General features: G+C 47.2%; 1 protein-coding gene across 4 annotated transcripts in view; it reads right to left on the bottom strand.

Annotated features, from left to right (window-relative positions):
• LOC123991029 (SAM and SH3 domain-containing protein 1-like) overlaps nucleotides 1-24,781 on the bottom strand; it is a 325,322-nt gene that overhangs the window by 42,013 nt on the left and 258,528 nt on the right. For all 4 annotated transcript variants that reach the window (XM_046292156.1, XM_046292160.1, XM_046292157.1 and 1 more), the window contains exons 3-8: nucleotides 15,037-15,087; nucleotides 14,739-14,788; nucleotides 4,995-5,029; nucleotides 3,379-3,468; nucleotides 3,095-3,207; nucleotides 911-1,012 (exon numbers count right to left, since the gene is read on the bottom strand). In XM_046292156.1, the coding sequence (XP_046148112.1) occupies nucleotides 911-1,012; nucleotides 3,095-3,207; nucleotides 3,379-3,468; nucleotides 4,995-5,029; nucleotides 14,739-14,788; nucleotides 15,037-15,087 (441 nt within the window). The remainder of the gene's footprint in view (nucleotides 1-910; nucleotides 1,013-3,094; nucleotides 3,208-3,378; nucleotides 3,469-4,994; nucleotides 5,030-14,738; nucleotides 14,789-15,036; nucleotides 15,088-24,781) is intronic.

Here is a 24,781-nt window from a genome sequence, read left to right as displayed (position 1 = left end):
CTGCAGCGTGCTGCAAACTATGGTGCATTGTGGGAAAACGTTGTGAGCTGGGAAATAATTGCTGCATTTCAAATGGTGCTGTAATTCCACCCCACAGAATATGGAATGCCATAAACCTTTTGACCACAAGTGGGTGCATGGTAATGTCTCTGTCTCATTAACACATTCTGAAGTTTGCCTGTATGTGTTTCACCCGTGAGTGAGAATGCTGTACCAATTTAAGGCTTATGCGGTTATAGTGCACCATCAATTTGTATAAGGGACAGACTGAAGAGGCAGAAAGTCTTAAAACCTTAAACGGTTCTGCATCTTGCCATGTCCTTTCGTTCTGCTTTGCCCTGTAGTCACTGTTTGGAAGTGCAAGTGATATAAAACACAAAATATTCATTAATATACTGTAATGTGTGAACACTTCCCCACGCAGCCGACCTGCTTGACCAAACCCTTGTAATTACAGGGACACACTGAAATACAAACCCCTCCCCTCAACAGATTTAATTCATTTGATTACAGTAGCATTAACCTTTTTTTTTTGTTACAGTATAATACAGTCAATTTTACTGTATTGTACTGTATGGCATTATAAGGTACATGCATTGATACCGTATTTATATTACAGTAGGTGTACTGTAATATGAAATACAGAATTTTAGTTGCCATTTAGCTACCTGTAAGTTACTGCGGGATGCGGTATGTCTGGGGTTATGTCATAATATCCAGGTTAGTTAGAGAAGGGACGTGACTGCCAATGATCTAATACACACAAATACTCCTAGGTGACACACACACACATGCACATACACACACACACACAAAGATGGCTGCTCCTTTGTGGGGCTTTGATCCTGAGGGTCACGGGGTTGAGATGCGAAAGGTCGGTCAAAAGGTCAGAGTTCAGAGAGGTACTTACGTTGCAGTTAGAGGACTGGTTTAGATTGGGACTGGATCCGTCAGTCCACTCTGCAGTGTCAGTACTGCTGGACTGTCTGCTGTGGCTCTCGTACTCCTTCAGCTATAGGAGAAGAAGAGTTTAGCGAGAAGGGAGGGCAGCGGACGATGGCCCACTCTCACTATAGAAACAGCTACCCCTCCACACACACACAAACGAACACCAATACACAAACGTAGGATGCCACACACACACACACGCTCACGCTCACACACGCACGCACACAAAGGTCACAAGTCCGTCGACACAAACATACACGGTCACAAGATAAAACAACTGTCCACAGAGCAGGGATGGGCATTTGAAATGATTTCACTATCCGAATAATATCCTAAAAACATTTTTGGAACTCTGGGTAGGCGAAATGCATGTGTTTTAAAGAAAACTCATATATATTTTTTTCAACTTCAATGGGGACTTGCTCTAACGATTCAGGAGAGGCAGCACACTGCTTGTTGTTTCAGAACAGATGGGAGGGGGGGGGGTGTGAGAGGAGCAGGGGAGGGGCGTGAGAGGACCAGGGGGACAGGCATGAGAGGAGCAGGGGGAGGGGTGTGAGAGGAGCAGGGGGGGGACGTGAGAGGAGCAGGGGGGAGGGGCGTGAGAGGAGAAGGGTGAGGGGCGTGAGAGGAGAAGGGGGAGGGGCGTGAGAGGAGCAGGGGAGGGGCGTGAGAGGAGCAGGGGCAGGGGTGTGAGAGGAGCAGGGGAGGGGAGTGAGAGGAGCAGGGTGAGGGGAGTGAGAGGAGCAGGGTGAGGGGAGTGAGAGGAGCAGGGGGAGGGGCGTGAGAGGAGCAGGGGGAGGGGAGTGAGAGGAGCAGGGGGAGGGGTGTGAGAGGAGCAGGGGAGGGGAGTGAGAGGAGCAGGGGAGGGGCGTGAGAGGAGCAGGAAGAGGGGCGTGAGAGGAGCAGGGGGAGGGGCGTGAGAGGAGCAGGGGCCGGTGTCTCTGACACGGAGGGAGAGAGAAAGTAGCCAAACCAATGAGACAAACGTGTGGCTCCGACAGGTTATCTACAACAGTATCATCTCATCCGGTAGTGTCTATCTTGACTGCATTACATCGATGTAAAGAAGCTAGCTAGCTACAGCAGTCAGCTAAGTTAGTTAGCCAGCTAGCTTGCATAGCAAGGCTAATTAAGGCTGCGCTCCCCATCCTTCTCTACAACAACTCCATTCATATTAAACCGCCTACCTGTTGTTTGATCATTGTAGCCTACTCCTTCTCATTTAGCCAACTTAATTCCCTAATTGCAATTCCATTTGGAATTGATTAGAAAATTCACGCATCACTTGCTACACAAGGAGGAGCCTCTGACAGTAGTGCTGCTTTGATTGACCAACAATAACAAGCTACACTTGTGAAAAGTGTGTAGGTTACCCATATTACTTTTCTACAGTGGGAACTAAAATGGTCTAATGTCATGGTCTGCCCTTATACTAGCAATGTTACAGATAATTACATTTGATTTTAGACAAAGACTTTTCATTAATAGGCCTGTATTTTTTTCTTTCTAAAACGAATACTCTTGCAATTAATCGAATACTAACGTCCATTTGGGAAAATTCAAAATATTCAAAATAACATTTACATTTAAGTCCGTGTTCATCCCTAACCACGGAGGCTGTTCATCGATTCCAGAACCGGATTGGTTTGTGTCAACCACAGTGGAGGAGGGTGGAGGTCAGACCAGCACCCAATGATACACCAGCGATACAGGAAGAGGTGGAGGAAAATCAACGTCTGCCTTAAAGAGAGACCTAGTTCTACAGGGCTACAGAGCTAACATGTCCAGCTACCCCCATCAGAGTGAACAGGACCACACATAAACACTGCGAGTGACCCCCAGGCGCCCTTCTTGGACAGGGGATTGGGGATGGCGTGGGCGTGTTTTGTCAAAGATAAAGTGCCATGCAGGGTTATAATGAAAGCTCGGTGAATAGTTAATAAGAGTAAGTCATTTTAGTGAGAGCTGGCTTGGAGCCGGTCGAGACCACGTTGCAGTGGGGGAACTGGGGCTGGGGTCAGGCTGTGGGTGGGGTGGAGGTCCCCTCCAGGCCCTGCTTGTCTGCCCCAGGAGGAGCCTGGAGAGGAGAGTGGGGAATGGGTGTAGGGGGTACAGAGAAGAGGGTGGGTGGGGGGGTTCCTACCCGAGCTAAAGCCTCTTCAACAGTGATCATCTTCTCCTTCACCATCATCATCAGCTGGATGCGCTCTTCGTCACTCATGGTGATCTCACTGGCCACGTAGCCTATGTCCTCTCCTAGACGGTCAGAGAATAAGAGGTCACTAAAACAGCTGGGGCATGACATAAAGTAGTATGGAGACACATTCAAAATTAGTCATTATTAGATAATAAGTATGCTATTAAAATTTCACTGTGTAATTTCTAGGAAAATAACACGCTGTACCAAAAAGCGTAATCCTGCCGTACCTTTCGAAGTCTGCTGCATGACTCCCTTCTGCGACGTCTTGCGAAAGTTCTGCCAGAAGGACTTGTTCTTCTTCTTATTGTCCCATTTGCCTACGAGGAACAGGGAGAAAGAGAGAGAGCTTCAGTCAGACAACGCTAGAACACACACTCAAAAGGCACACACACTTCCTTAAGACGGACCCAGTGTTGCCGGGTAATGGAAAATAAGCTCAATGTTTTTGAATGATTCTCTGATAAAGACAAACCCAATGGGACATACCATTTTCCCATCATTATAAACCGTGTAAAGGAGTGTGTGTGTCTACATGTGTGTGCATGACTTCTCTATCCCCTGAGTCACCTGTCTGGGGATAGGCTCAGAAAGCGGGCAGCTGGCGGCTCCGCCAGGTGACATTTGTATGTAAGGCCTGAGGAGAGCTGTTTCTCCCTAAAGTCTTGAGATCACACGCAGCCCTGTCTGTCTAGCTGGAATAAAAAAAACTACAGCCACAACAAGCTGAAGGTCAGCATGACAATATCTCATGAGTGTTTAACCCCACTGTTATTCTCTCCCTGGTTCTTTGATTCCCACCCCTTTTTCTCTCGCTCTCTCGCTCTCACTACTCTGTTCTCTCTCTCTCTCTCTCTCTCTCTCTCTCTCTCTCTCTCTCTCTCTCTCTCTCTCTCTCTCTCTCTCTCTCTCTCACTACTCTGTTCTCTCTCTCTCACTACTGTTCTCTCGCTCTCACTACTCTGTTCTCTCTCTCTCTCACTACTATGTTCTCTCTCTCACTACTCTGTTCTCTCTCTCACTACTCTGTTATCTCTCTCACTACTCTGTTCTCTCTCTCACTACTATGTCCTCTCTCTCACTACTATGTTCTCTCTCTCGCTCTCACTACTCTGTTCTCACTCTCACACACTACTCTGTTCTCTCTCTCTCTCTCACTACTATGTTCTCTCTCTCTCACTACTCTGTTCTCTCTCTCACACTACTCTGTTCTCTCTCAATATCTCTCTCTCAAACTACTCTGTTCTCTCTCACGCTCTCTCTCATTACTCTGTTCTCTCTCACTCTCTCACTACTCTGTTCTCTCTCTCTCTCTATCTCTCTCTCTACTCTGTTCTCTCTCACACACTACTCTGTTCTCTCTCTCTACTCTGTTCTCTCTCACTCACTACTCTGTTCTCTCTCTCACTACTCTGTTCTCTCTCTATCTCTCTCTCACTACTCTGTTCTCTCTCACTCACTACTCTGTTCTCTCTCTCTCACTACTCTGTTTTCTCTCTCTCACTACTACTCTGTTCTCTTTCTCTCTCACACTAATTGGTTCCCTCCCCTCTCTGTCTCTCACAAGGCTGAGAGTTAGCCCCTGAGAAAATGCCAACACACACATGAAAGCAGTTTCAATTCACACACATAATGGCAAATAACTGCTGTAGCTTGCAGGGTTAGAGCCAATCATTAATGATTGAAATATCACAACAGAACATAACGGGGTATGGTCAATGTATAAATACAATTTTAGTTGATTTATTCACTCACTGAAATATAATAGACTCCAACCCTGCTAGGAAGCTGGAAACAGTAAGAGAAAACAGGAGTATATTTTTGTAAAAGTTGAACTGCTACTAACCTCCGTCTTCAGAGCTGGACTTCTGCAGAGACATCCTGGAAAGAACAGAGCAGACAGAGAGAAGAGAAGAGAGAGAGAGTTAACGTCCGGCAGATAGACCCTCCTCTCCTCTTAGCATCACACACCATCACTTCTCTAGCACCGGGGACTTCCAGTCAATCCCGGCCTTCCCCTGTCCCTCTAAGAAAGAACATATGCCGCTGTGTTGACGTGATGCTGCTGAGGTTTTTACTCTGGCTGCTGCTCAGTGTCTTCACCACTAGAGGACAGTGGTGGCGCTCTATAGACACACACACACAGGCTGGCACCTGAGGAGCACAGGGACGAGATATCCACAGAGGAGAGGCGTTGAATAGGTGGGAATGAGTGGGGAGCGAGGCGATGAGAGGAACAGAGGAGTGGGGTTAAAAGGAGCGGAGTGGATGACAGGAGGAGGAGGAAATGGATGATAGGAAGATGAGAAAAGAGTGAAAGAAGAAGGGAAGAGAGAAGGAGAAGAGCAGACAGAGAGAAAACCACTGGGCAGACTAAGCCTGTATGTGTTTCTACTTCCCTCCTCTGGATAGTCACGAGGGAGGGAGGGAGGGAGGGAGGGAGGTAGGGAGGGAGGGAGGGAGGGAGGGACGGAGGGAGGGAGGGAGGGAGGGAGGGAGGGAAGAAGACAGCGTGGAAAGTTACTGGAGTGAGGAGGAGTAAGAACGAGAGAGTCTCAATTTTTGTCAACTCGATAGTCACTGCACACGAGACATTACAATAAGACATAAGAAGAACACGATAAAGTAACTAAGCACACTGTATACAGGGTCAGTTCCAGTACCACATTTACAATGTCAAAGAGTCGCAAACGCAGTCTGTGAGAGTAGGTTATCTGTCAGTTCTCCCTGCTCTGTCTGAGTTGGTTAGAGACATGAGTCATACAAGGGGGAGTCAAAGACAAGAGCTTGTCCAGTAGTAGAGGTTGTCTTCATCGGGCCCTCACATACCCCTCCTGGCGCTTCTCACTTTAACCAGTGTCTGTAATCTGGTTCAGGTTATTAACTCAACAACCAGAGTGTTTACAAACACTACAGGAACAAGATCATCCACATGTATCGATTCACATTTTCACTAACGCTGTAGAAGTTTGTTCTGAAGCTGTACCCATTGGATGCAGTGATCACAATATAGTGGCGATATCCACTAAAGCCAAAGTTCCAACAGCTGGGACTAAAATAGTGGAGGATGTAAAAAATATTTGTTGGTCTGATGTGACTAATGAGGAGCATCCAGACGCTGCACTTGATGAATTCATGTTATCCTCTTCCAATTATCGATAAACAGGCACCTGTTAAACACATCTAGCGCGTGCACACACGCACAAACACATACATGCACGCACAAACACACTCGCTGATGCGTGCAGAGAGGTAGAGACAGGTGGCTGTCAGTTCAGTGAGCAAGGCACGTGTGGGTTTGGGGCGGAAACAAACCAAGTCTCCCCCTCTTCTGTGTATGTGTGTAGTAGAAGTGACAGCCTTCTGGACTCTACGGGAAGGTTTAGGGATGTTTAAATGTTGGCTGCCATGACAAAATAATGAGAAGCTAATTGAATGGAGGCCTGTATGCTTGCCTGTATGCTTGCGCTTCCCCCTCCTCTATCTCTATCCCCCGTCTTTCTATTCTCTCCCTCGCTCAGCACTAGGCCCCAGTGTGCTAGCGAGGGCCCTAGCTAATGCTAATGGGACTTACTCACTAGGTCTTTCTGCTGGTGTCTTGCCCTCCACTCCCACGCTCTATCAATTATTACACACGCAAGCACACGCATACACAATACAACTGTTTGTACTTCCACTTCTGCTTTGTCTTACAATTGTATAAGATAGTACAGAGAGGCAGACCTGCTTTAAAACCTTTTAGTTTGGTTCCAAACGTTCCACACACTGAGTCTGTGGCAGTAGCTCCCATGTCGTGTGCTTAAAAATGACCACACAGTATGCAGTTAGTGCCTTTCACTTTCCCTGTGGGGTGAAGAGTTTTAGTCGTGGACTAATGAAGATCCGGGAGTGTTGCATAAAAAACAGTCTCTAACTCTCTCTCTCTCTCTCTCTCTCTCTCTCTCTGCACATCAAGATCTCATGGTCTGACTTTCACTATTCTATATTTGTCCATCATTTTTTTGGCCTTTAACTCAGACCTGTTAAAGTAAGGGTTAAGGTTTAGGTTAGGGTTTCAAATAAAAACAGAGTGCCTAACCCTGGGATTGATCACGCGATCCTCGGAAGCTCGTGGCTTACGCACATCCACAATCCCCGTCTACTTGATCGGAGTGATATCGCCTTGAATCTGGTGTAACCTTCCTGCACTGTGCTGGGTGTGTATCCCATGCAATGATCTCTCCACCAAAAAAATGTGGCACTGAGCACATTTCAGGTCGGCTGAGCGAAAAATTCTGTGCAACTTCCAGCATGAGTTTACTGTGAACACTTAGGCTGTGCTCACTTTAAGTTCCACTTTTAACAGTGACCATGTAGGCTACTGTGGCTATTTGATCATAATGTAGGCATATCAGAGTGGACTACCATCAAAACATTGGAGAAAATGCATCCCATAACATTTTTAACATGGAAATAGCTTTTCTATCATTCAGCCTACAGTAGCAGACAATGTGTGGTGTTTCATTTAGGCCTGCATTCTATGAGACTTTTGAAATAAACATGCAGGGCTTGACTTTAACCTGTTCATCCACTTGTTAGTCAGACAGGGAAGTGACTGAAAATATTGTGTTGTTTGATGCAAGAAACCACTTTACAAAATAAAATGCATTGTTATTCCCATACCATTATTACAGAGAATCAGACAAATGAGGCTACCCTCTGCCTATTGGCTGATTAGCTTATTCAAGTCTCTCAAAATACAATACTGGCCCATTAGGACAAAATAAAATCTCTTTAACTGACCTGCTTTTCAAAAATGTCAAGAAATTTACAAGTTCTGTGATCTTGTAGGAATCAATCACTCCCCCATTGCTGAATACAACGTATTGATATGAACAAATGTTCACACGTGGCTACATGCAGCTCTCACTTTGATCTCACAACAAGTGCATTGGCTCACGTCTGCTCATGCTGTAAACACAGTCCAGTTCAAAGTGAATGGCAAAGATCCATATTTGGCAATGGTCTATTTGCATATAGGCCTATTGCAGTTCTGATTGGTTATGCCTGACCGGTCTGTGTAGAATCCTACTCCCGATGCGTTCTGCATATTTCGTTTTGCATACTAAGTCTTGCATAATTCTTTTTGTTTCGGTATGTTGCATTTGTTTCGGTATGTTGCCTAATATTGCGTTGATACGATCACAAATACCACAGTAAAGGGAAACATTAATAGGGTTAACTGAAGGGGAAAACTCTTGAGTGAAGTTCAATCTCGTGCTTCTCTGCGCAGGCTGATATTTCTTCTGCACAGCAGTCCCGGGGAGAAGCGTCCCAGTGCCCATGCGCAGCTTAGAGGGAACATTGGTCCTATGCCTCACCACTGCAGTGAGGAAATAGCCTGGGGAAATTAGACTGAGATTACTAGGACTGAAAGCTGGTATTTTGGTTGATGTTTTCAGAGTTCAATGTTGGGATTAAATGAGGACAAATTGTACAGTGCTATGCCAGTAATAAGCTTCTCTATGTCCACAAACACACAAACAACCCTCTGAGAGGAGTACGGCAGCCAGGGAGAAATATGCACGCAAGCACAAACACAGCATGGTGTACACTTTAACAACAGGAGCCCCTACAATGAGCCAACAGTGCGGTAAATCACTGGCCCGAGAATGTCAACGAGAGACTGGATGGTGCAACCCAGCAGCTCTCTAAGAGAAAAGATGACCTAATAATTATAGAACTCCCTGTGTCATGTGACATGATTTGGCTTGTGTATTATATATTGAACTGTCAACAGCTGCCCTCATCCTGTGGAAAAAAGACATAGCTAGACCACAGAGCCCCTGGCATCCGGCTGTGTGTGTGTGTGTGTGTGTGTGTGTGTGTGTGTGTGTGTGTGTGTGTGTGTGTGTGTGTGTGTGTGTGTGTGTGTGTGTGTGTGTGTGTGTGTGTGTGTGTGTGTGTGTGTGTGTGTGTGTGTGTGTGAAGGGTTTCCAGTGATCAGGGAGGGACAATGAGAACAGCTAACCCTAAAGAAGTGGTCCTTCTGTAGCTCAGTTGGTAGAGCATGGCGCTTGTAACGCCAGGGTAGTGGGTTCGATCCCCGGGACCACCCATACGTAGAATGTATGCACACATGACTGTAAGTCGCTTTGGATAAAAGCGTCTGCTAAATGGCATATATTATTATTATTATTATAAGTGGAGACATAACCCACAAGAAGACCGGTAGGGTGACCCCTCTAGAGGTAAAGGTCAGAGGTCACAGGGATATCCTCCATGAGAGTGCTGCAGGACAGTCATATGACAGGACACACAGCATGCACACACACTAGCTGTCAAAGTGCCGTGTTCTCTGACAAACTGTATGTTCAAGTTCCATGCGGGGCACAACATTGCGCCTCGTGTGATGGATTATGCTGATAACACATGCTCAAACATTGCACAGTTGCCCAAACAAGACATTCACATTGTATGGGATAGTCTTGCATGCAAATCGCTGATCTTAAAGAAATAATCTCTTGATCTTAAAGAGAAGGGAGGACACCTTTAAACCCTCCAACAAAGGTATATTGACAGCACTCACATAAAAAGCAAACTACACTGAACCAAAATATACATTTCAAATGTCAAAGATTTATCAGTGTTACAGTTCATATAAGGAAATCAGTCAATTGAAATAAATGCATTATGTATGTCACATGACTGGGAATACAGATACAGTATGCATCTGTGGTCACAGATATCTTTTTTTTTTTAAGTAGGGGTGTGGATCAGAAAACCTGTCCGTATCTGGTGTGACCACTATTTGCCTCATGCAGCACGATTACATCTCCTTCGCATAGAGTTGATCAGGCTGTTGATTGTAGCCTATTGAATGTTGTTCCACTCGTGTGCAAAGTTGCTGGATATTGTGGCGGGAACTGGAACATGCTGTCGTACATGTCGATCCAGAGCATCCCAAACATGCTCAATGGGTGACATGTCTGGTGAGTATGCAGGCCATGGGAAAACTGGAAAATGTTCAGCTTCCAGGAATTGTGAACAGATCCTTGCGTCATGAGGTGATGGCGGGGGGTCAACGGGACGACAATGGGCCTCAGGATCGTCACGGTGTCTCTGTGCATTCAAATTACTATTGATAAAACGCAATTGTGTTCATTGTGTGTAGCTTATTCCTACCCATTCCATAAACCCATTTCCTCCATGGGGCACTGTTCAACGTTGACATTAGCAAACCACTTGCCCACACGACGCCGTACACACTGTATGCCATCTGCCCGGCACAGCTGAAACTGGGATTCATCCATGAAGAGCACACTTCTCCAGCATGCCAGTGGCCTTCGAAGGTGAGCATTTTCCCACTGAAGTAGGTTACGATGCCGAACTTCAGTCAGGTCAAGTGCCTGGCGAGGACAACGAGCACGTGGATGAGCTTCCCTGAGACGGTTTCTGACAGTTTGTGCAGACATTGTTCAGTTGACACCCACAGTTTCATCAGCTGTCTAGGTGACTGGTCTCAGATGATCCCGCAGGTGAAGGAGACGGATGGGGAGATCCTGGGCTGGCGTTGGTACATGTTTTCTGCGGTTGTGAGGCCGGTTGGATGTACTGCCAAATTTTATGGTTGAGAAATTAACATTCAATTCTCTGGCAACAGCTCTAGTGCACATTCCCACTGTCAGGAATGTCCACCATTAAAACTTGAGACATCTGTGGCATTATGTTGTGTGACAAAACTGCACATTTTAGAGTGGTCTTTTATTGTCCCCAACACAAGGTGCACCTGTGTAATGATCCTGCTGTTTAATCAGCTTCTAAAATATGCCACACCTGTCAGGTGGATGGATTATCTTGGCAAAGGAGAAATGCTCACGAACAGTGATGCTTTTTGTGCGTATGGAACATTCATGGGATCTTCTATTTCAGCTCATGAAACATGATACCAACACTTTCCATGTTGAGTTAATATTTTTGTTCAGTGTACTTCCACTCTGGCCGTTTGAAACCATATCAAAGTAATTGACCGCTCTGCTGGCCAACCAAGCATTATCCCTGGATGTCCATCAAAAACTTGTAACCTTTGCTGCCCTTTCCTAACAATAAGCCTGTCTCTCTCCACAGCCAACATTGTGTGGCGATCAATCAATCCAAAGGGGAAGTTCTCTATTTGGTCCCTCAAAACGTTGGCGATCGTTTGTGTCCTGAGCACCCTATGTCATCACCTCACTCTGAGACTCATGCCGTGCATTGTGGGAGTTGTGCCGACTTCCTGCCAATGTAGGGTTGAAACAGGCAGGATGGCAGGCAGGGTGATATGCCCAGAGGAAGTATGGGTAATCTCCTGTGGGCCATTGTCCCGAGGGAGACGGTGATGATGGGACCAGAGCAGGACAGGAATGCTTTAAAGCGAGGGAGAAAGCAGCCTGGTCTCATAGACGAAACGTAACATAGTAAACAAAAATCTGGGATACTCAATTTACTATATGTTACGTTTGATATGGTTACATAAGACAGATAGTATCTTAAGGTAAAAACAAAAGGAGGGTGGTTGGTCGGGGTGGATAACGTGAACGTCTAGCAGCCCAAGGTTTGCCTTCGAATCTCATCATGGACTAATTTAGCATTGGAGCTACATACCATACCAAACGTAACATATCATACTAATTTGAGTCTCCCGTTTACTATGTTACGTCTAGTCCAGGTTGGGGAAAGCAATGGAGGGAGCGAGGAGAAAGTCCTGTCTGTAGCTTCTGTAGCTCAGTTGGTAGAGCATGGCGCTTGTAACGCCAGGGTAGTGGGTTTGATCCCCAGGACCACCCATACGTAGAATGTATGCACACATGACTGTAAGTCGCTTTGGATAAAAGCGTCTGCTAAATGGCATATATTATTTATTATTTATTATATTATTATATTATTATATTATGTATATTTATTATTATTTTATCTGTCTAGCTGTCAGCAATAGCACAAGTCAATGGGTAGGATAGAGGGGAGACAGGGTGATACTTTTTCTTCGGAGAGGAAATGGCAAGCAAGGGGTCACTGATACTTGAAATGTGTAGGGGTGGGGGGGAGAACATGCCAGGGAGGAAACCAAGATTCCCTTTCAATGATGAAGCTTTAGGGGGTATGGCGAGGGAAAGGGGAAGGGGTTAGGTAGAAAGCTCTAGGGTGAAATGAGCTCCAAAGAGGGGCTTTAGGGTAGAGATAATATGGTGGGGGTGAGAACCTAAGAGGAGAGAGGGAAAATATACACCAAGGGGCCTCCCTCCCTCCCTCTGGAGAGAATGTCATTCATCTGGTTCCTATCAGTCCCAGTCCCAGCTTAAATTCCTACAGTACAACACACAGGGAGATGGGAGCAGACATACTACGTCTGGTATGTGGTTCCCCGGTTGCGCGTGGGCGTCACGTGAACAGACCAACTCCATCAAATTTTACCATAGGACTGTATGGGGAGTGGGGACTCTCAACTGAACTTCCCTCACAGTCCCCATAGCCATTCCTCTGTCCAGTCTTCACGACTAAATCACTCTCCCCCCCAACGCAAACAATGCTGTTTACGTCACTCACTGGTCCCTGGGACAGAGAGACGTCTTTTAAGGACTGTCACAGGAAATAAAACTGTCATAGTGATGAACAACACAGGACTTGGTTGAGTGTTTGATAACTGGCTCATGACGACCTGGGAGGTGGCAGGTCCCAGTGAGTAACACACGCACACATACTCCAGGAATTCAGGGGGAGGGGGACAGGAACCTATGAACAGTACCCCACCCATACCCCCATCCTGTCCTACTCGCTAGCCTGTTGTAATCGACCCATCTCCCCTTATCTCTCCCCCTGTCTCCCTACCCTCCAGCTGACACAATGGGAGGAAGGAAGCCTGGAGGGCCATAGAATTGGGCCTGAGGATTGAGGAAAAGCGAGGCAGAGCTGGGCTGGCCTTCCTTCAGCCAAAGGAGGCCGTGACAGAGAGGAGGGAGTTAGACTTAACCATGGAGAAAGTGTGTTTTTTTTGTTATGTTTCAGTCACAAGAGACACAGGGCAGTGACTGGGCCATAGGCTGACTGTAAGGTCACCTCCGCTGTCCCTAACTCCTTTGCATAACTCCTGTCTAAGAGCCCAGTCAGTCCCCATGGCCAAGGTCTCTGGCCCTCAGCGGGTGTACAGTCAGATGTTGTCACGAGCTGCTATCTGGAGACGCTTATCATAGCTCTGGACATGCTGCAAGGATAAACACGATTCATGACCCACATACAGTGGGGCAAAAAAGTATTTAGTCAGCCACCAATGATGCAAGTTCTCCCACTTAAAAAGATGAGAGAGGCCTGTAATTTTCATCATAGGTACACTTCAACTATGACTGACAAAAGGAGCAAATATGGGAGCAATTATTAGGAAATGAAAGACATACAAGACCACTGATAATCTCCCTCGATCTGGGGCTCCACGCAAGATCTCACCCCGTGGGGTCAAAATGATCACAAGAACGGTGAGCAAAAATCCCAGAACCACACAGGGGGACCTAGTGAATGACCTGAAGAGAGCTGGGACCAAAGTAACAAAGCCTACCATCAGTAACACACTACGCCGCCAGGGACTCAAATCCTGCAGTGCCAGACATGTCCCCCTGCTTAAGTCAGTACATGAACAGGCCCGTCTGAAGTTTGCTAGAGAGCATTTGGATGATCCAGAAGAAGATTGGGAGAATGTCATATGGTCAGATGAAACCAAAATATAACTTTTTGGTAAAAACTCAACTCGTCGTATTTGGAGGACAAAGAATGCTGAGTTGCATCCAAAGAACACCATACCTACTGTGAAGCATGGGGGTGGAAACATCATGCTTTGGGGCTGTTTTTCTACAAAGGGACCAGCACGACTGATCCGTGTAAAGGAAAGAATGAATGGGGCCATGTATCGTGAGATTGAGTGAAAACCTCCTTCCATCAGCAAGGGCATTGAAGATGAAACGTGGCTGGGTCTTTCAGCATGACAATGATCCCAAACACACAAGCCCGGGGAATGAAGGAGTGGCTTCGAAAGAAGCATTTCAAGGTCCTGGAGTGGCCTAGCCAGTCTCCAAATCTCAACAACATAGAAAATCTTTGGAGGGTAGTTGAAAGACCGTGTTGCCCAGCAACAGCCCCAAAACATCACTGCTCTAGAGGAGATCTGCATGGAGGAATGGGCCAAAATACCAGCAACAGTGTGTGAAAACCTTGTGAAGACCTACAGAAAACATTTGACCTCTGTCATTGCCAACAAAGGGTATATAACAAAGTATTGAGATACACTTTTGTTATTGAAATACTTATTTTCCACCATAATTTGCAAATAAATTAATTAAACATCCTACAATTTGATTTTCTGGATTTTTTCCCTCCTTTTGTCTGTCATAGTTGAAGTGTACCTATGATGAAAATTACAGGCCTCTCTCATCTTTTTAAGTGGGAGAACTTGCACAATTGGTGGCTGACTAAATACGTTTTTGCCCCACTGTACGTGTGTGTGTGCATGCGTATGATGACAGTCTAACTGCATTGCACATTACCCGTCACACATGTAAAGGGAAGTGGGGTTGACCTGTAGCCTTACTTTCTCTCTGTCTCTGGAGTGGACACCTCACTGCTGAAGCCAAGGGACTCCTGTGGACAGAGGAGGTACTGCACTTAGCATGGTATTCAGCCATGTAACATAGATGTACCACTCAAGACAACCATAATCCGAGGTCTTAATCGATATGGATCAAATAACATTGATGTAACAAAGCATGTAACTCCGACGTAAGCTAGCTAACTCACATCCTAGGCTATAAATATATATCATGTGATGCCGATGTCACGATACGGGTATAAATGTGGCGTGACCCAAGGCAAGAGGATTCTGGGCTTACTTGGATCTCTGAGCGAAGCTGCGGGGAGGTGGAGCTTGTGTCAACGTTCTCCTGTAAGAGAGAGAGCAAACGAAGAGATAAGTTAGTGCAAGGTTATCATTATTGGCCAGTGAAGGGACAGGGTGGCGTAACAAATAAAAACATATGAACGTTCTGTCGCTCAAGTAGAGAAAAGACTGTGAGTTTGAACTCACGCAGACTCCGCCCGACAGGGGAGAGAGAGAGAAAGGAGGAGAGAACACGAGCAGTGTTTACATATATATCGCCACACGTGCATACATACACCGGCACATCCATGCACGTGCTATTATTGGCACGTGCAAACAAAACAAAACCTGCCAGACTTGAGTCGAGGTCCAGAACATGACGAGAGTGTTGGAGTGAGGTGCTATAGGAATCCTACCTATCCAAATACACAACAGGTGACTGGCATTGATTTGGTTTGATTTGAATTACTGACCGGACTACAAATAGCAGAATGGCAACATACTGTATAACAACAACCTAACTCCACCCTCGTACGATACGTGATGACGTACGTCACTCAGGGAACACCTCAAGGTCATGAACCGTCTTGAAGTGCTTTGAAGGTGTATTCAGAGGCGTATGTATGGCCATCACGGACTAAAGCATTCAGCCTATGCGTCGCCGTAGCAGCGGGAGAAAGGGTGAGATTGAAACTAATTATAGTTATTGAGACGCACGGGAGAGAGAGGAGTGTGAGCATGAAGATGGATCAATGGCCCATCCAAAGTTCAGTGAAAACAGTGGGGGGAAAACCCAGACAGATCTGTGTCACCTCTCTGGACCCATAAATGTTGTGAGCTGCTCTGCTGCGTTTGTGTGTATGTGAGCGTGTGGGTTTGTGGGTGTGTGTGTGTTGGCTACAGCATCTGTTGTTGTTAAGGCCTATCCAGAGCGAGAAAGCGAGGGAGAGAGAGAGAGAGACAGAGAGAGAGAGAGAGAGAGAGAGAGAGAGAGAGAGAGAGAGAGAGAGAGAGAGAGAGAGAGAGAGAGAAGAGAGCACTTTGAGTCATTTAGAGACGCTCTTAGCGAGAGAGTGCATTCACCTTATGACATCCAGTGGAACTGTGCAAGACTGGTTTCTGTGGGGTTTCACAGCACTTTGTGACTTTGGGGAGCTTTTGACATCAGCTTCAGTGGTACACAGGCATCCCATTTGGGTGTAGGGCCTGATCAGAGCCTTCCTCCGAGCATGTGCAAACCAGCTGGCTGGAGTGTTTACGGACATATTCAATCTCTCCATATTCCAGTTTCTTGTCCCCACCTGCTTTAAGAGGTCCACCATTGTTCCGGTACACAAGAAAGCAAAGGAAACTGAACTAGATGACTATCGCACCGTAGCACTCACTTCTGCCGTCATAAAGTGCTTTGAGAGGCCAGCTAAGGACCATATCACCTCCACCTTACCTGACAACCTAGACCCACTACAATTTGCATACTGCCTGAACAGATCTACAGTTGACGCAATCGCCATTGCACTGCACACAGCCCTAAATGATCTAAGAATGCTGTTCATCGACTACAGCTCAGCCTTCAACACCATAGAAACCAAGCTCCAAGCTCATCACTAAACTCAGGTTCCCGGGTCTGAACTCTTCACTATTCAACTATTCATCTGAAATGATCCCTTCACACAGACATTGTGGTGAACAAGGGGGAACAATGCCTCTTCAAGCTCAGGAGGCTGAAGAAATTCAGCTTGGCCCCTAAGACCCTCACGAGCTTCTACAGATTCACCATCGAGAGCATCCTGTTGGGCTGAATCACTGCCAAGTACGGTATTGCGCCGTCCGCACCCGCAGGTACAGCGGTGGTACAGTGGAAGTTTTTGGAGAGGACATGGGGCGGCATAACAAATTTATTCCGCCGCCTTTGGAAGAAGAGACGTTGTTGCGCCCTGTTGACAAGACTGGTGGTGTTGTTGGTCCATGACAAGTCCTCTATGATGTGGATGTCGAGGAACATAAAACTCATGACTATCTCTACTACAGTCCCATTGATGTGGATCGGGGGATGTTCCCTCCTTTTCTTTCTGAAGTCATTAATCAAAGAACAGAGTCCTATGATATTTCTGAAATCTGATGACTCAATCCCTTTCCTCCTCTCCATAGGACTAATAGGGCTTGACAGTGAAACCATGGAGATTTGCCTTCAGTGTCGTGCTGAGCCGTGATAACTCTTACCGGGGTTTGGATGCGGATTTGGGTTTGGTTTTTGTGATAGTTTTTCTTGTAATGACTAAGGACAGATTATCTACAATGAGTAGTGAGTATACTGTTGGGGCATGTGTGGGAAATCCACAACGCTAATCAGGAAGTGGTACGTGAAACGTACGGTGGCAGCCAATCAGAGAGGTTAAGCTTAGGGTGGATTCATCATTTCCACCAATGAGAGATAGCTAGATAGTAAGACTCACACTTCCTTCAGGGAGGAGGATACAGGAAATAAAGGGGGATTCTGCGTACACCCAGATGAGCAGGCCTTAGACAGGGGATGAGTGAAACTGTTCCTAGATCGGTCCCTGAACCACATCATTTCCCAGAAGTCATCCGGGAGGAGGAAATTACATCGGCAGGATTGGCTGTTTCTCAATGTCCTTTTCCTCTGCTGAAAACATATGGAGAGATTACAATTGGAGGAAGTGTGACATAGAGAACTTTCTGTCTTTCTGTCTCTGTCAGTACATTTCCTTATTTCCTAAATACATTTAGATTGAGTGTACAAAACATTTGACTTGACCGGATTAATCCAGGTGGAAGCTATGATCCCTTATTGATGCCACCTGTTAAATCCACTTCAATCAGTGTAGATGAAAGGGGGGGGGCAGTTTAAATAAGGCTTTTTAAAGCCTTGAGACAATTGAGACATGGATTGTGTATGTGTGCCATTCAGAGGGTGAATGAGCAAGACAAACGATTGGTGCCAGGCGCACCAGTTTGAGTGTGTGAAGAACTGCAACACTGCTGGGTTTTTCACACTCAACAGTTTCCCATGTATATCAAGAATGGTCCACCGCCCAAAGGACATCCAGCCAACTTGACACAACTGTGGGAAGCTTTGGAGTCAATATGGGCCAACATCCCTGTGGAACGCTTTTGACATCTTGTAGAGTCCATGCCCAGATTAATTGAGGCTGATCTGCGGGCAGAGCGGTTGCAACTCAATATTAGCAAGGTATTCCTAATGTTTTGTACACTCTGTGTAAAGTGAGTGTGCTTTTTAGAGTAAGTTATTCAGAGGTGATATAAGCCAGCTATAAACCTTCCTAGCCTGAGGGCAGTGTAAGTACAGCTGAAGTGCTACGAAAGTAAATGGCTTAGCCTTCGGACCCTACGCTTACTGTATATCACTATGGTTACACCAGGGGCCAGCCAGCCTGGCTTTCTTCTAGTAGAGTTTCTGTCTGTCCCCTAGCCTCTCTGGTATTGCGCTTCAGGGAAGTTGTGGTAGGTGTCCGGAAGTTTCTCCCTCTGTAAATCAAGGAGTTGGTAAGAGCTGGTCAACAGAGTGAACAGAATGTTCATCCAAGAGAATAAGGGGATTCACATAAACCAGGGAGCAGGCAGCACCAAGCCAAGGACATAAAACTCTAGTTACTCTGACTTAGGGGGACCTGTAGTCCTTTTGTTCCTGTGGTACTACACAGTCCTATGCATACAGTGCCTGTGCTGTTTGAGATGAGTCGCTTTGAATAGAGAGGAATATATCTGCGAGGCAAGCAGAACCTTGGCCGTCTGTCATCAGACTCAGACACACACTCGGCCGGGGTTTGGTGTTTTCTTGCTATCTGATTGTCTTTGATGCCCACTCCACTGTGACGGGTGTCAGATGATATGCCCGTCTCAGCCGCATTGGTGTATGGGCACTGTGCCCGCTGACTACACAGACGTATCGCTCTGCATCATCTCAGCGCCAGCCTGGCAAGCACACACACACGCATTAGCACAAACACACAAATGAACACACGCAAACATGCGCCCGCCGACCTCCGCTTCCAGCTCTCCTCCAAAAAAACAGATAGAGCCCCACAGAGACAGGCGCACAAAGCAACCCTCAGTTCCTACTCCTCCTTCTCCAAGATGCAGGCACAGACAGGGAGAGAGAGAGAGAGAGAATGAGGGAGAGAGAGGAGGGAGGGGGATTCAATCAAAAACAAACAAACAAACCCACATCCCCTCTCACTTTCAACAACGAGCCGTGGCGTTAATTCCAGCCGCTCCAGAAATGCAAAAACAATCTCCTAGAAAAGGCACGTAAGCCAACAACTGTTTTCCTGCCTTGTGCATGTCAAATATGAGAAGTAGTGGAGCGGTGACATAGATTTTGAGTGAGCAAGAATATCGAGGGTTCAGCGGGGAATAAGAGCCAGAGAAGTTGACGTGCTATGTTTCAGAGAAAAGATCTCAAACAAATAGAACTGTGCCTGTGTGTTTGTGTTGGACTCCGAAGTTTGTGTTTCAAATGCGTTTTATTGTGAAGAAACAGGATCAAGTTTGCAAGATGAATTGTGGTCTCTGACGTGTAGATCTCACTTACACACACACCCGGAGGGGGAGAATTCTCCTGTATTTGAACCTCTGAAAACTGTCAGCATCAGCTGTGTGTGTCCCTGATTGTTTATACGTGACTGTATTGAATAAAAGAGAAAGAGAGGGGAGAGAGAGAGAGGGAGCGAGAGAGATAAAGAAAGAGAGAGAGAGAGCACAGGGGACAGTAGCTAATGAGAATCACGATGTCTACCCTGAAAACAGAAGCCTGATTATCTGACAAGACTAAACCTGGAACACACACACTTCTAAACCATGGCCAGCAGCCTTCAAAGACAGCGCAAAAAAAAGAAAAAAATACACTTTTCAAAGGGCACAGAAACTAAAAGTCAATGTGCTGTGCTATCCTTAGACCCAAACGTATAACGGGAAGGGAAGAGGTGAGAATGAGACACAAGAGCATACGTCCATACATACGTCCATACATACGAGAGCATGCAAACTAACTATGAAAAGCCCCAGTACACGGCAGACCATATGTAGGAGCCACCACAGCCTGCTTTGGAAGCACATTGATGCCTGCTATGTGGGTAGTTAGACCAAGAGGTCCAGACCAGGAGGCCCAGGTTAGACCAGGTGAGAAACGTGGCATTCCCTGGAGAAAGACGTGGGAGCACCGGGGCCAGCTGGGGAGCCTGGCACCAGCACCAACCGAGAGAGACCGTTGTTTTTTAAAATTTATTTTACTTTTATTTAACTAGGCAAGTCAGTTCAGAACAAATTCTTATTTTCAATGACGGCCTAGGAACAGTGGGTTAACTGCCTGTTCAGGGGCAGAAGGACAGATTTGTACCTTTTTCCGGTTCCGGTTGGAGCGAGTGGTCGCATCTGCACTTCGCTCCCGCGGGTAGTATAACTTTTTCATTATATTTCATTATAGCACAACGGTTTGATTTGTCTAATCTTAGCAATTTCTTCTCAGCTAGCTACATAGCCGTCTTTGTATCAAAGATAATTGCGTAATTATCGTATTTCGCCGTCCTAACGTAGTCTTCACTAGCCAGCTAGCTAACGTCCACTGATTAGCTGCACTGGAGAAACTATTACACTCAACTGAACGACTTGATTAGTGTAGTGTTAGCTAGCTACATAGCTGTCTTTGCTGTCTTCGTATCATCGTATCCAAGATAATTGTGTTGTTTAGGTTTAGAGTGTGTAGTCTTAGAGTGATTATCTTAATTTACCGAGGTTAGCTAGCCAGCTATTTGTCGTCCTTAACGTAGGAGACTCTGCTAGCTAGCCAACAGCTAGCCAACGTCTTCTGAATAGACTCAACAACCCGGTCGCATTCACAGGTAGTATCACATTTTCACTTCATTTCATTACAGTACAACGGTTTGATTTGTTTGATCGTAGCTAGCTACATAGCTACATAGCCGTCTTTGTATCAAAGATAATTGTGTAGTCTAGAGCGATTTTCTAGGTTCGCTAGCCAGCTATTGTCGTTCTTTTAACGCAACGTAACGTAAACAACACTGCTAGCTAGCCAGCTAGCCCCCGAATAGCAACACTGCAGAAACTATTACACTCAACGGAATGACTTGATTAGTGTAGTGTCAACAACGGACCCACTGCCAGCTGGCCTACTTCAGCAGCTCTGTATCATTTTAATCATTTTAGTCAATAAGATTCTTGCTACGTAGCTTAACTTTCTGAACATTTGAGACGTGTAGTCCACTTGTCATTCCAATCTCCTTTGCATTAGCGTAGCCTCTTCTGTAGCCTGTCAACTATGTGTCTGTTTATCCCTGTTCTCTCCTCTCTGCACAGACCATACAAACGCTCTACACCGCGTGGCCGCGGCCACCCTACTCTGGTGGTCCCAGCACGCACGACCCACGTGGAGTTCCAGGTCTCCGGTAGCCTCTGGAACTGCCAATCTGCGGTCAACAAGGCAGAGTTCATCTCAGCCTATGCCTCCCTCCAGTCCCTCGACTTCTTGGCACTGACGGAAACATGGATCACCACAGACAACACTGCTACTCCTACTGCTCTCTCTTCGTCCGCCCACGTGTTCTCGCACACCCCGAGAGCGTCTGGTCAGCGGGGTGGTGGCACCGGGATCCTCATCTCTCCCAAGTGGTCATTCTCTCTTTCTCCCCTTACCCATCTGTCTATCGCCTCCTTTGAATTCCATGCTGTCACAGTTACTAGCCCTTTCAAGCTTAACATCCTTATCATTTATCGCCCTCCAGGTTCCCTCGGAGAGTTCATCAATGAGCTTGATGCCTTGATAAGCTCCTTTCCCGAGGACGGCTCACCTCTCACAGTTCTGGGCGACTTTAACCTCCCCACGTCTACCTTTGACTCTTTCCTCTCTGCCTCCTTCTTTCCACTCCTCTCCTCTTTTGACCTCACCCTCTCACCTTCCCCCCTACTCACAAGGCAGGCAATACGCTCGACCTCATCTTTACTAGATGCTGTTCTTCCACTAACCTCATTGCAACTCCCCTCCAAGTCTCCGACCACTACCTTGTATCCTTTTCCCTCTCGCTCTCATCCAACACCTCCCACACTGCCCCTACTCGGATGGTATCGCGCCGTCCCAACCTTCGCTCTCTCTCCCCCGCTACTCTCTCCTCTTCCATCCTATCATCTCTTCCCTCCGCTCAAACCTTCTCCCACCTATCTCCTGATTCTGCCTCCTCAACCCTCCTCTCCTCCCTCTCTGCATCCCTTGACTCTCTATGTCCCCTATCCTCCAGGCCGGCTCGGTCCTCCCCTCCCGCTCCGTGGCTCGATGACTCATTGCGAGCTCACAGAACAGGGCTCCGGGCAGCCGAGCGGAAATGGAGGAAAACTCGCCTCCCTGCGGACCTGGCATCCTTTCACTCCCTCCCCTCTACATTTTCCTCCTCTGTCTCTGCTGCTAAAGCCACTTTCTACCACGCTAAATTCCAAGCATCTGCCTCTAACCCTAGGAAGCTCTTTGCCACCTTCTCCTCCCTCCTGAATCCTCCCCCCCCTCCTCCCTCTCTGCAGATGACTTCGTCAACCATTTTGAAAAGAAGGTCGACGACATCCGATCCTCGCTGGTTCTGCTCACACTGCCCTACCCTGTGCTCTGACCTCTTTCTCCCCTCTCTCTCCAGATGAAATCTCGCGTCTTGTGACGGCCGGCCGCCCAGCAACCTGCCCGCTTGACCCTATCCCCTCCTCTCTTCTCCAGACCATTTCCGGCGACCTTCTCCCTTACCTCACCTCGCTCATCAACTCATCCCTGACCGCTGGCTACGTCCCTTCCGTCTTCAAGAGAGCGAGAGTTGCACCCCCTCTGAAAAAACCTACACTCGATCCCTCCGATGTCAACAATTACAGACCAGTATCCCTTCTTTCTTTTCTCTCCAAAACTCTTGAACGTGCCGTCCTTGGCCAGCTCTCCCGCTATCTCTCTCTGAATGACCTTCTTGATCCAAATCAGTCAGGTTTCAAGACTAGTCATTCAACTGAGACTGCTCTCCTCTGTATCACGGAGGCTCTCCGCACTGCTAAAGCTAACTCTCTCTCCTCTGCTCTCATCCTTCTAGATCTATCGGCTGCCTTCGATACTGTGAACCATCAGATCCTCCTCTCCACCCTCTCCGAGTTGGGCATCTCCGGCGCGGCCCACGCTTGGATTGCGTCCTACCTGACAGGTCGCTCCTACCAGGTGGCGTGGCGAGAATCTGTCTCCTCACCACGCACTCTCACCACTGGTGTCCCCCAGGGCTCTGTTCTTGGCCCTCTCCTATTCTCGCTATACACCAAGTCACTTGGCTCTGTCATAACCTCACATGGTCTCTCTTATCATTGCTATGCAGACGACACACAATTAATCTTCTCCTTTCCCCCTTCTGATGATCAGGTGGCGAATCGCATCTCTGCATGTCTGGCAGACATATCAGTGTGGATGACTGATCACCACCTCAAGCTGAACCTCGGCAAGACGGAGCTGCTCTTCCTCCCGGGGGAAGGACTGCCCGTTCCATGATCTCGCCATCACGGTTGACAACTCCATTGTGTCCTCCTCCCAGAGCGCTAAGAACCTTGGCGTGATCCTGGACAACACCCTGTCGTTCTCAACCAACATCAAGGCGGTGGCCCGTTCCTGTAGGTTCATGCTCTACAACATCCGCAGAGTACGACCCTGCCTCACACAGGAAGCGGCGCAGGTCCTAATCCAGGCACTTGTCATCTCCCGTCTGGATTACTGCAACTCGCTGTTGGCTGGGCTCCCTGCCTGTGCCATTAAACCCCTTCAACTCATCCAGAACGCCGCAGCCCGTCTGGTGGTCAACCTTCCCAAGTTCTCTCACGTCACCCCGCTCCTCCGTTCTCTCCACTGGCTTCCAGTTGAAGCTCGCATCCGCTACAAGACCATGGTGCTTGCCTACGGAGCTGTGAGGGGAACGGCACCTCAGTACCTCCAGGCTCTGATCAGGCCCTACACCCAAACAAGGGCACTGCGTTCATCCACCTCTGGCCTGCTCGCCTCCCTACCACTGAGGAAGTACAGCTCCCGCTCAGCCCAGTCAAAACTGTTCGCTGCCCTGGCCCCCCAATGGTGGAACAAACTCCCTCACGACGCCAGGACAGCGGAGTCAATCACCACCTTCCGGAGACACCTGAAACCCCACCTCTTTAAGGAATACCTAGGATAGGATAAGTAATCCCTCTCACCCCCCCCCTTAAGTTTTAGATGCACTATTGTAAAGTGACTGTTCCACTGGATGTCATAAGGTGAATGCACCAATTTGTAAGTCGCTCTGGATAAGAGTGTCTGCTAAATGACTTAAATGTAATGTAATGTAAATGTAAATGTAATGTAAATGTACCTTGTCAGCTCGGGGGGTTTGAACTTGCAACCTTCCGGTTACTCGTCCAACGCTCTAACCACAAACCACTAGGCTACCCTGCCGCAGTTAATAAGACTGGGGATAGAAAGGCCGGCTCAACCAGTTGATCCTGAAAACATCACTGATAAACACATGGTTGTGTGGTCATGGACATACACACGGACACTCAATTGCAGATATTGCGAAAAGACACGCACACAAAGGAAATAAAGGTCTATGGCAAGCATGCTGCACCGAAAACGGTCCACAACCTCACACACAGACTATATTATGACCATTGTGAGCCTCTATCCGCTTCCCTTCTGAGATGGCTTAAGTGTGTATTTGTGTGTGTGTGTA

This window comes from Oncorhynchus gorbuscha, linkage group LG12 (assembly GCF_021184085.1).
Source record: "Oncorhynchus gorbuscha isolate QuinsamMale2020 ecotype Even-year linkage group LG12, OgorEven_v1.0, whole genome shotgun sequence".
NCBI lineage: Eukaryota > Metazoa > Chordata > Actinopteri > Salmoniformes > Salmonidae > Oncorhynchus > Oncorhynchus gorbuscha.
The sequence above is the reverse complement of the archived record's forward strand: the minus strand, read 5'-3'. Positions and strand labels throughout refer to the sequence as shown.